The 12,955-nt window shown below is 45.6% G+C and overlaps 1 protein-coding gene across 3 annotated transcripts in view; it reads right to left on the bottom strand.

Annotated features, from left to right (window-relative positions):
- Positions 1-12,955, bottom strand: part of wtip (WT1 interacting protein) — a 43,389-nt gene that overhangs the window by 22,374 nt on the left and 8,060 nt on the right. For 2 of the 3 annotated variants that reach the window (XM_063004880.1, XM_063004878.1), the window contains exon 2: positions 10,237-11,407. In XM_063004880.1, coding sequence (XP_062860950.1) covers positions 10,237-11,065 — 829 coding nt within the window. In that variant the 5' untranslated portion in view covers positions 11,066-11,407. Of the gene's footprint in view, positions 1-10,236; positions 12,077-12,955 lie in introns of those variants that run through there. The other variant, XM_063004879.1, reaches the window with a different exon arrangement.

Below are 12,955 nucleotides of genomic sequence, written 5' to 3'. Positions count from 1 at the left end.
GGGAGAATGAATCAGCACGAGGGACTCCGGTTACTCTACACCCTCAGCAAGGGGGTCGCATTCCGGAGAGAGGGCAGGGTCAAAGCCCAGCGTCACTCAGAGGTCATCGTGCCTGAGAGACACACCACACACGAACGATCGAACAGAGCGAATACGACTCCTCTGATACGACTCCTCTGATACGACTCCTCTGATACGAATTTTAGGTGGATAAATGACTCCAGACTGAACAGATTCGTACCTAGGTTCCCGAATCCCTGCACACAAACCCACCGAGCCCCTGTGTGATGGTCAGAGAGCTCGACCATGCAGCTTTTATCATCACGGTTCCTCAAACAACAAGTGGAGGTCATAAGTTCCTACTTAAACACACACTAGTGTAAAATAGTTCTGACATGAGGGCACTTTCAGAGTACACAACCCACATCAGGAAATCCGGAGGAATGTGTGGAGTTTGCATGTTCTCCCAGTGTCTGTGTGGGTTTCCTCCGGGAGCTCCGGTTCACAGTCCAAAGACGTGCAAGTGAGGTGAACTGGAGATACAAAATTGTCCATGACTGTGTTTGGTAAATGGTTCTGTAAATGAATCTGTAAATGAATCAGTAAATGGATCAGTAAATGGTTCTGTAAATGAATCAGTAAATGGTTCTGTAAATGAATCAGTAAATGGTTCTGTAAATGAATCGGAAAATGGTTCAGTAAATGGTTCTGTAAATAGATTGGTAAATGGTTCTGTAAATGGATCTGTAAATGGTTCAGTAAATGGTTCTGTAAATAAATCGATAAATGGATCAATAAATGGTTCTGTAAATGGATCTGTAAATGGTTCAGTAAATGGTTCTGTAAATAAATCGATAAATGGATCAGTAAATGGTTCTGTAAATAGATCAGTAAATAGTTCTGTAAATGAATCTGTAAATAGTTCTGTAAATTAATCTGTAAATGGTTCTGTAAATGAATCGGAAAATGGTTCTGTAAATGAATCAGTAAATGGTTCAGTAAATGGTTCTGTAAATAAATCGATAAATGGATCAGTAAATGGTTCTGTAAATAAATCGATAAATGGATCAGTAAATGCTTCTGTAAATAGATCGGTAAATAGTTCTGTAAATGAATCTGTAAATGGTTCTGTAAATGGTTCTGTAAATGAATCGAAAAACGGTTCTGTAAATGAATCAGTAAATGGATCAGTAAATGGTTCTGTAAATAGATCAGTAAATGGTTCTGTAAATGAATCGGAAAATGGTTCTGTAAATGAATCAGTAAACGGTTCTGTAAATGAATCAGTAAATGGATCAGTAAATGGTTCTGTAAATAGATCAGTAAATGGTTCTGTAAATAGATCGGTAAATGGTTCTGTAAATGAATCGGAAAATGGTTTTGTAAAAGAATCACATGACTTTAAAATCCTAATAAATAAATAAAATCATATAAATATTTCCTCAAGCAGACACAAATAACACTTGGCTTAAAGATTTAGCAGAATTCGGAAACCTAGGAGTAAATTTTGCTCAATTTTAATACCAGTCGAGTTCAGGAGGAAAACATTCTCCTTTGTAGGGTCTAGCCTGACCTGTTTCCTGCTGTATTCACGCGGCACTTCACAGAAAAACAGGATCTATTAGCGCATCTATCCCACAGCACCCCGAGGGGGGTCGTGCCAAAACGTCTTCCTTATCAGAAGTGAAAACAATCTGAGTCACGATCATTACCGAAAACCCTCTGAATCATCAGACGAAAAAATTCACTGTGCACAGAGACGCCCATGTCAGAGGTGCAGGACGGATCCTCAGCATATTTTAACAATCTTAATCCATTTCAGGTCAACAAACACCCACACCATTCAGTCGCCTAGAACTAGAGCAGACAATCTACCTTCCGCATGTATTCAGGAGGTCGAAGGACAAAAAACTACAGTTCTGGATTTGCGAAGTCCAGCATGGTTGGTGTTTCTTCGTTCTCGCAAGGTAATTAGCGGTCACTACATCACAGCAGCCGTGGATTTTAGACGAGCGCCGTAGCAGCGATCCTAGCGTGAGAATTTCATCTGAAATATCTGACACTGGCGGAGCTTTTTACATGGACTGTCTTTGCAGGGTGAGGAGATCACATTTTAAGACCATGGCTCTTTACTTAACAGTGGTAGCCTAGTGGGTAGAGCTTTGGGTTATCAACCAGAAGATTGGCGGTTCAAATCCAGGCTCTGCTAGGCAGCCACTGTTGGGTCCTTGAGCAAGGCCCTTAACTCTGTCTGCTCCAGAAGCGTCGTACGATGGCTGACCCTGCTTCCAAACAAGCTGGGATATGCGAAGAAAGAATTTCGTTATACTGTATATGTATATATGACAAATAAAGGATATATCATCTTATTGTCATCAATTTTCGCCCTGATTTTCGCTCGCCGACAGGTCACTGCTAGATGTGGCAGCTCGGAAGCAACTTGCTGTTCGCTAAAGAACAATATCTAGCATGTTAAATATCTGGACCTGTCGCTGACTCAAAATCATGTAGTGTGAAAGGTGTTGCGACCAGGTTGTGATTACTGTGGACGCAAAATGCAGAAGGGAAACCATGGGGGAGGAGGAGTGTAAATTTGTGGGGCAGGGGCATAACAGGGGCGTAACTACCGGCGGGGCAGGGGGGGTAGGTGCACTGGGGCCCTCCACTACATGAACTCAACCCCCCCCTGCACTGCCCCCCCATTGGCTGCACTCACCAGGTCGTTATTATTATATTACAATATATATAATGTAGCGGCGATATGCGAGTGACATTCAGCTCAGCCAATCAGAATGCAGCACCCGGTTTATACACGTACGTTCGGACCTTCTGCAGTTAGTCTTGTATATGAGACTCGCCGTACGGCCCCAGCATTGAACCCAACAGGTAGTTCGGGTGCTGGAGCTACTTGGCAGTCTAAAGTGTTGCAACGTTCATTGAAGTCCTGACTAAACAGTTAAAGTGAATCTACCTCGTTGTGTGCCTTTATTCCCTCCCACACCTCCACCACCGCACGCAGCAAAAGACCCGTAGCATTCCCGCCGGACGAGCAGCACTCGCAGCGGCTAGGTGAGCGACTGGCTAGTGCGGCGATAACGAAAGTAAAAACACGACAATATTTTCGTTAAGTGAAATATTAAAATAAAATTACAAGCTGAGAATCAACTGCCACTGTTGGGTCCCTGAGCAAGGCCCTTAACCCCCAATTGCTCATCACGTTCAGCTCATTGTGTAAGTCGCTTTGGATAAAAGCGTCTGCTAAATGCTGAAAATGTAAATGTAAATGTAATACACAGTGAGTGCACAGCAAGGGATTTTGGGAATTGGTGTAAGCGCTTAACGTTACTAGACCAATGAAATTTGTTGACGGGGCCCAATTTTTTTTTCTGCACTGGGGCCCATGAGCTTCTAGTTACGCCACTGGGGCATAATATAGTTTCTATCAGAATACATCAGCACACACACAAGATTTACAGTATTTGTGACTTATCGTCCACACAAAACCACAATACCCACGCTGCATTGCAAAAAATACTTATTTGACCTCCAGCTCTCTCTGCAGAACAGAACAGACGATCCATGCTGGTCGTGTAGCCCAATCCACTCAGATTCATTTATTTTTCCTACTTGCTTTGATCGCTCGCTTATTGTAGACGTATATTTTTAGACGTGGCATCAATAAACCCCTCGTTTGGGAGACCAGACAGACTCGTCTGAGATTCCGGTAGATAGATGGTGTAGTGTGTGACCCCCTATCGCCGATCAGTCAGTGATTATAGTGTGAAAACCACAACGACTGAAAAGACTCCCGATTACAAGAGATCCAGTCGTGTAGTGTGAACTTGGCATAACTCTAACTGGTTCAGTCGGGCTCGTTCTATTTCAATACCAGTAGTTTTTGAAACGGGACGTCCGGCAGGCTCAGGGTCTGGTGTCCCGAGTGCATCTCCACGGCAGAGATCGGACCAGCGCCTCTGATACACCAGCATGGCTGAACACGGCGGATCCCACAGCGAAACTAATAATCGGCTTTACGTTACTCTAACCTTGGGGTAGGAACGCACCACCTGGCATTATTTACCCACAAAACACCACCTCGGGCTGTGTGTGGGTGTAGCAGCGCTGACACAGCCTGTCACAACCACGCCGGCGTCCCTGTGTGTGAGTGTGTGTGTGTGTGTGTGTGTGTGTGTTCATTATCATTCAGAACACACGCACAGACTTCAAACCCACCAGTTGCGTCTGAGTCCCGTGCCAAGTGTCTGGTGTCACCCAAGTGTTACTGGGTAATTTCACTTTTCATATTAGCATGTGTTAATCTGACGTGTCGCTGGTAATCACCTACGCTATGCTGCCAAAAGTATGTGGACACTTGTCGGACACACAGTTTAAAAACCCTGACCGTTAATATCTCCTTTTTTTTTTTAGCAGAAATGTCCACCTCGACTCTACTACAAAAGCTTTTCACATTGTTTTAGAGTGTGTCTGTGGAAATTTGTGCCCACAAGCAACATTCCAATACAGTTCAGTGTTCAGTAGGATTAAAATCAGGGCTCTGTAGAGACCGGTGAATGTTCTTTACACCAGACTCATCAGATCGTATCTTTATGGACGTGGCTTTGTGCTCGGAGGCTCAGTCGTGCTGGAACAGGAAAGTTGAAAGCATATCATTTATATAATATCATAGATTTTACACACCTGTTAGCGGGGGTGTGGTTGAAACACCTAAACATAATAATTAGGAGGAGTGTCCACATACTTTTGGCTAAAATTTAATATTAAAACTACCTGGGTTGCCAAATTTTGACAAAAGCAGCCCAGTGTCAATTTCAATCTGACCATCTAAGTCAAGCAGTTACCTTAAATTATCTACAGGAACACTACACCACAGCCTATGGACACTATAAAACAACTGAAAAAATGCTGTTAGAGTATAAATAAAGTTACAAAGCCATGTCTAAGGCTCTAAGACTTCACCGAACCACAGTAACATCTATCATCTCCAAAAAGAGGAAAGTGGAAACCAATACATCAACTGACCAGTGTAAGCGGTCATCACTTACAATCATGTTATCATAGCAATTATTATTAGTGCTCATCTTATATTTACACAAAACACCAGGGTGATCCCCAAACTATTTAGTAAAATCTTCTACAAAACCATAAACTGGAAAGTATTTTGATGTTTTGGTCAGTTTGGGTCCTCGTACGTCCAGCCACCAGTAAATACAGAACTGCATAGTTAGAACATCGAACCATAGTGGTCAGAAGTGATGGTGGTGGTGAGACTGATCCAGGACATACAGAATGAACATTTTAGGGAAGGTCTCCAATCCGGACAGAAATGCAGTTCAAACCTGAAAAGCTCGCATTGAGTCTGATTTTAATCAGTGCTGCTAAAAATCCCCCTGTGTAGATAATAATCATTTATTTTATTTTATTTTTATTAGGATTTTAACGTCATGTTTTACACTTCAGTTACACAAGGTTCATTACACAAGGTTCATCACTTCACAAGGTTTTAGAGGACACATTCATGAATAATTTTGTATCTCCAGTTCACCTCACTTGCACGTCTTTGGACTGTGGGAAGAAAACCGGAGCTCCCGGGGAAACCCACACAGACACGGGGAGAACATGCAAACTCCACACAGAAAGGACCCGGACTGCTCCACTTGGGGATCGAACCCAGGGCCTTCTTGCTGTAAGGCCATAATACTAATAATAATAATGAAATAAAAATAAAAACTATAGGTTCCTTTGTGTAATATCAAATCATTCAGTGTGAAATATCTGCAGCAAAGACAGTCAGAGTCGGGGTGAGAGAGTGAACGAGTGAATGAGTGAGTGAGTCAATGATTTAGAGAGTGAATAAATGAGAAAGTGACTGACTGAATGAAAGAGTGAAAGAATGAGAGTGAGTGAATGAACTGAATGAATTATTTAAAGAGTGAATGAGTGAGAAAGTAAAAGTGAATGAGAGAGTGAGTGAATGAAGGAGTGAGTGATTTAGTGACAGTGAAAAAGAGTGTGAGTGAATGGGTGCGTGAATGAGAGAGTAAGTGACATTGAATGAGAAAATGAGTGATTTAGAGAGTGAATGAATGAGAGAGTGAGTGATTGAATGAAGAAGTGAATGAGAGAGTGAGTGAGAGAGTAAGTGAATGAGAGAGTGAGTGAGAGAGTAAGTGAATGAGAGAGTGAGTGAGAGAGTAAGTGAATGAGAGAGTGAGTGAATAAATCAATGAGAGAGTGAATGAGTGAGCGAGGATAATTGTGTGTGTGCAAACACGCTCGTCATGAGAGGAATTCAATCTCATCGCTAATGCGCCGATCCTCACTCAGCCAGAACTGATCTGGAACAAGATTAAATGTCTGAGGGTAAAACACGCGGGTTCGAATCTCCGCTGTGCTATCGGCGGGCCAAGCGCCTACACGACTGACTTGTCCATGGAATTCCTGATGCAGTCACGACCCCTGCTGGCTGATCGGTGGCGCTGCATAGAGACGAGGGATAATGGAGATCAGTGCATGATTCTCCGTGCGCGATACGGATCTCCATGTGAAAGCGCCGGTCTGCAGCGGTAGAGGTGAAATACAATCGCATAATTGGATATGACTAAATATTTAAGAACATGTTAAAATCCTCCTAGACTGACGCAGAGGGGAAGTGCTAGCTTAGCGGTTAAGGTACTGAACTAATAATCAGAATGTCGCTGGTTCAAGGCCCTTAACCCTCAGTTGCAAATGTAAATGACTGGGACAGTTGTGGCCTAGTGATTAAGGTACTGGACTAGTAATCCAAAGGTCGCTGGTTCAAACCCCACTACTGCCAGGTTACCACTGTTGGGCCCCTGAGCAAGGCCCTTAACCCTAAATTGCTTAGACTGTATACTGTCACAGTGCTGTAAGTCACTTTGGATAACAGCGTCTGCTAAATGCTGAAAATGAAAATGTAAACGACTGGAGGACAGAATTAAGCCGCTATTAGCAGCGTTAGCCTCCTAAATCCAGTACAAAACCAGCAAAGCAAACATGTTTTGGCTGATTCCCATCATCTCAGGTGAGAAGATAATTACACGCTACGTTTTCACTCCGTCTCATCCACTAAAGTGCCAAAAACAAGCCGAAAATCCCACGACCCCCACAGATCACCACACGCTACAATAATAGCTAACGCTACCTGTACACGCCGACCGATTTGGTTTCCCAGGCTGCAATTAATCCGGCCGGGCTTTTCACAACACCGTACACAATGCGGCTCAGTTCCAAACCCCACCGCCGCCTCACGTGGGAAACAAACGACCCCGCCCGCTGTTAAAGCTCGTCTACACGCCGCATTTAGCACACACGACCCTGTGAACACTTCAACCTAAAATCCACCACAGCAACCTGATAATCAACCCAAATCTACCCAAACAGACCTGCCCTACCCCACCCCACCCACCCTCATCCAAGCATCTGTGGGAATTTGTGCCCGTTCAGTCAACAGAGCTGATTCATATGGCTGGCCACTGATGTTGGTCAATAAAGCCCCAGTTGGTGTTCCAGTTCATCCCAGAGCTGTTGAGTGGGGCTGAGGTCGGGGCTCTGTGTCTTTATAGAACTACACAATCATACTGGGGCAGCACTGGGCTCAGCGGTTATGATACTGGGCTAGTAATCAAAGCGTTGCTGGTTCAAGCCCCACTACTGCCAAGCTGCCAATGTTGGGCCCCTGAGCAAAGTCCTTAACCCTCAGTTCTCTAACAAGACCAACAAGCTCATGAGAAGGCTTTTCACCTCAAAAAGACTTTAAGGCATGTCTGTGGGAATTTGTGCCCATTCAGTCAAAACACATATCTGTATGGCTGGGCACTGATGTTGGTCAATAAAGCCTCAGTCGATGTTCCAGTTCATTCCAGAGCTGTCCAGTGGGACTGAGGTCAGGGCTCTGTGTCTATATAGAGCTACACAATCATGCTGGGGCAGCACTGGGCTCAGCGGTTATGATACTGGGCTAGTAATCAAAAGGTTGCTGGTTCAAGCCCCACTACGGCCAAGCTGCCAATGTTGGGCCCCTGAGCAAAGTCCTTAACCCTAAGTTCCCTAACCCGACCATGAGCTTGTTGGACCTTAACTGAGGGTCCAAGGTCCAAATACTATTGGGTGTTTTGAAAATGACCCGACCATGAGCTTGTTGGACCTCTATGTGAGAAGGCTTTTCACCTTAAAAAGACTTTAAGGCATGTCTGTGGGAATTTGAGCCCATTCAGTCAAAAGAGCAGATCTGTATGGTCTCAGTTGATGTTCCGGTTCATTCCAGAGCTGTCCAGTGGGACTGAGGTCAGGGCTCTGTGTCTTTATAGATCTACACAATCATGCTGGGGCAGCATTGGGCTCATCGGTTATGATACTGGGCTAGTAATCAAAAGGTTGCTGGTTCAAGCCCCACTACGGCCAAGCTGCCAATGTTGGACCCCTGAGCAAGATCCTTAACCCTCAGTTCATGGTCGGGTGTCCAAATACTTTTGGGTGGTTTGAAAATAACAAAAGTATTTGAACACCTGACCATGAGCTTGTTTGACCTCTATGTGAGAAGGCTGGGTACTGATGTTGGTCAAGAAAGCCTCAGTCGATGTTCCAGTTTATTCCAGAGCTGTTGAGTGGGGCTGAAGTCAGGGCTCTGAAAGACCTTCCCTAAACTGTTGCTGCAAAGTTGAAAGCATAACATTTCCTTTATATAATTGATTTATTACACCAGTTAGGCTGAAACACATGAAGTCAATCATTTGACGTGGTGTCCCAATACTTTTGTCCATATAGTCTATCTCTTCAGGTTCAAACCTGAAGCACCTACGCAACACCTACACTTTCAGAGGTTCATTTATGTATCCATTCATTTTCTATAAGCACTTTATTCTGGATTAAACCGTGGACAGGACTGGGGCGGTGCACTTATTATGCCAGCCCACAACCCCTGAGATCTGGGTTCCAATCTCAACGTGTGCTATCAACCGTCCAGGCGCTTAGACAGACACAATTAATGACATGGGGGTGGGAGGGGAAGGTATACAACCATCGTGACAGGTTTGCGCTAGCCCGGGGTGTGTTCCTGCCCTCCACCCAGTGTGTCTGTGGAACCGGACCCACCGCAACCTTGACCAGGATGGAATGAAAATGAAATGACATAAAGGATTCCAGTTCATCTCACAGCAGCTCACATTGACTCAAGCATTCATACCCAGGGGTGACGTTTTAAGAGGCAGCTGTGCCTACTGCATGTTTTTGGGAGGTATGAAGGGGGTGGGAACATGGGGAGAACATGTAAAACTTCATACACACAGTGACTGGAGGCTAGGATTCACCCATGTTGCTGCATGCTGGTGACCCTTCAGACAGCGCATGTGCTGTACACACCAGGTATCTAGGAACTTGGGTTCGATCCACGCGTCTGATCATGCTGTCTGTGTGGAGTTTGGTATTTTAATCCAGTCCCCGCCTTGTTTTCCTCTGGACGCTCCGGTTTCCATCTCCAAAAACAATTTAGGGCAGATAGCACTGTCACCTCACAGCAAGAAGGGCATGGGTTTGAATCCCCAGCTGTCTGACCAGGGTCTTTTCTGTGTGCATGTGAATGTTCTTTGCATGTCTGTGTGGGTTTCCTCCGGGTGCTCCGGTTTCCTCCCACAGGGTCTGGGGTTACCCTGTCCACCGCGACCCTGACCAGGATTAAGCTTTGGTAAAACAGACAGTGAATAAATGAAGTCAGGGTCATCAGTGGCTCTAGGTTCGAGCTGTGTGAGTAGGTGCCACACAGCCCCCCTGGAGCAGGGTTTGGTCCTTGTTTCTGTCTGTCTTGTCACTGTCTGAAAGAAGTTTGGCATGTTCTTTCACTGCCTGAATGGGTTTCTTTTGGGTGCTTCAGTTCAGACTGGCTCTTTTTAATTGACCCTGGGTGTGAGCGGAGTAAATGTGTGAGTTCCTGAGGCAGGGGATCCACTGCAACCCTGACCAGGATTTAGCAGCTCAGGAAAAGGAATGAACAATACAATCCGACTTTATTCGCTACCCGTGTGCATGATTTTGTTTTAATAAATGCTGCGTTTTTGAGGCAGTTGTAGCCTAGTAGTTAAAATACTGGACTAGTAATCGAAAGGTTGATGGTTCAAGCCCCACCAATGCCAGATTGCCACTGTTGGGCCCTTGAGCAAGGCCCCTAACCTTTAATTGCTTGAACAATCTGATTTCACTTACCGAAATACTCCTTCTTCATGTGCATCTCCAGCTCTTTCTCCAGCTCGAGCGTGAGCGCCTCCAGTCGCCTCTCCACCTGACTGGCACCGCTCTCTCTGGCAGGGGTCACCTGGTAGGGTAACTTCAGCCTGGCGCCCGGCACCGGCCCCGACGCCCGCGCCCTTACCGACGCCCCGTGCTGAATCTCCTCGGGTACGAGGAAAGGATGCAGATGCATGCGTGCCTCCGCCGTGTCCTGCAACAGCGCGTCCTCCAGAACAGAGGCGCGAGGCGAGGGCACCATCAGCTCCGGACCAGCGCCCATGGATCCACGCGAGCTCCTGGAGCTTCTGGAGCTGTGGCTGGAGATGCTGGACCTGGGGCTGAGCGTGAGCCCCGGACCGGCCGGGCCACAGATGCTGGAGCGAGGGCTGGCGTGGCGCTGGTCGTATCCCATGCTGACGCCGCTCGTGCGGTTGCTGCTCGCCCGGCTGGCACACTCGTAGCTGTACCCGTAACCAGGGCTGGACGGTTTGCTGGCGTCGCTGGACGTGCTGGCGTAGCTGGAGCGCGGGCTGAGGGCGCAGCTCCCGTCGCTGCCGCATTTCTCCTGCGGCCCGCAGGTTCTCCGGTGCCGCTCGGCGCCCCCGGCGTAGCACGGCAGAGCCACCTCGGATCTGCAGTAAACGTCGTCGACGTAGAAGTCTCTCGACGCGCGCTTGCTTTTGTTCTCGGGTAGCGTGAAGTCGTCGGGTTCAAGGTCCCGCCGCGCGTAGGGCTCGCAGAGAGACAGGTTCTCCAGCAGCTCGCTGGCTCGGCGCGTCGGATCTCCTTCGTAGTAGCGATCCATGTGTGTCTGCGGTGGCGAACACGGGAAAAAACTCACGCATTTCACGTTCAGTAGTTCGCTTTGCTTTCCATAGTGTTCGCGGACCGTGCAGATGTGTGCTAAGTTCACTTATCTCGAGAGCGTCGAATCAGTGAATTTGTTGTCCGTGGTAATCTCACATCTGCTACAGATCCAGTGGTTAAAAACTGAGCTACAAAGTGCTGAAGTATTTAACAACGTTTCTTAGGACTGGGATTCCATTCAGTGGGGTATGTTTTCCCTCAGGAAGGTCTGCGTGTAGAAATTCCTGTCCGTGGTAATCTCACACGCACCACGATTGCAGCTCATTCACCAACACTTCGGCTAAAAGTGAACAGACAGGATGAGACAGATGCATTAGGGTTATATTTTATCAACGTTTTAGATTTCTGTGCTTTTCTCAAGACCAGAAAACATTAAAACGATCGTCGGTGGCCTCACATACGCTACAGGTGACACGTGTCCTAAAATAAGACTTTTTTTTTGGACGGAGCTCAACAACTGCTCATTAGAAGTTGTTTCCTGGCTTTTTATTCAGTAATAATTGTTGAAATTATCATCGCTGGTGATCCCACAAATGCTACACAGGCTGCCGACTGATATCAGGCTGATGAACACAACAGATAATGAAACAAACCCTCTCAGACTTCTATCAGGAAGAAGAATGAGTTTAAGCACTGGTTATTGTGTTGCAGTGGATGGACGTCAGGTCTACAAACTTCTATTACACGTACAATACAAGTCAATAAGTCTGTGATGCTTTTCTCAGAGCTGGAAATGTACTCAGATTCTTGTCCGTGGTAATCTCACACGCACTACAATTGCAGCTCGTTCACTAACACTTTTGCTAGGTTTTAACAGGCGGGATCAGACAGTTGCATCAGGCTTTTATTTTATTTTATAGTTTGGATTTCTGCTCCTTTCTCAAGGCCCGAAAACTTAAGCTCAACAACTGCTTGTCTGAAGTTGTTTTCTGGGTTTTTATTCAGTAATAACTGTTAAAATTATCGTCGCTGGTGATCCCACAAATGCTACACAGGCTGCCGACAAATATCAGGCTGATAAACACAACATATAATGAAACAAACCCTCTCAGACTTCTATCAGAATGAAGTTTCAGTACTGGATGGACATCAGGTCCAAAAACCGCAATCACAGGTAAGATACAAGTTAATGAGTCTGTGATGCTTTTCTCAGAGCTGGGAAACGTGCTCAGATTCTTGTCCGTGGTACTCATACATGCACTATGATTGCTCTTTTCTCAAGACCGGAAACTTAAGCTCAACAACTGCTTGTCTAAAGATGTTTTCTGGGTTTGTATTTAGTAATAACTGTTAAAATGATCGTCGCTGGTGATCCCACAAATGCTACACAGGCTGCCGACTGATATCAGGCTGATGAACACAACAAATAATTAAACAAACGCACTTAGTCACAAATGATACGTCTGATATGCGTGTTCTACAGATGCAGTGGATGGACATCCGGTCCAAAAACCGCAATTACAGGTACGATACAAGTCAATAAGTCTGTGATGCTTTTCTCAGAGCTGGAAATGTACTCAGATTCTTGTCCGTGGTAATCTCACACGCACTACGATTGCAGCTCGTTTGCTACCACTTTTGCTAGATTTTAACAGATGGGATCAGACAGTTGCATCAGGGTTTTATTTTATTTTATAGTTTGGATTTCTGCTCCTTTCTCAAGGCCGGAAAACTTAAGCTCAACAACTGCTCGTTTGAATTGTTTTCTGGGCTTATACTCAGTAATAATTGTTGAAATTAGTGTCGCTGGTGATCCTACAAACGTTACACAGGCTGCCGACTGATATCAGGCTGATAAACACAACAAATAATGAAACAAACCCTCTCA

This window comes from Trichomycterus rosablanca, chromosome 11 (genome assembly GCF_030014385.1).
Source record: "Trichomycterus rosablanca isolate fTriRos1 chromosome 11, fTriRos1.hap1, whole genome shotgun sequence".
Taxonomy (NCBI): Eukaryota; Metazoa; Chordata; class Actinopteri; order Siluriformes; family Trichomycteridae; genus Trichomycterus; species Trichomycterus rosablanca.
The sequence above is the reverse complement of the archived record's forward strand: the minus strand, read 5'-3'. Positions and strand labels throughout refer to the sequence as shown.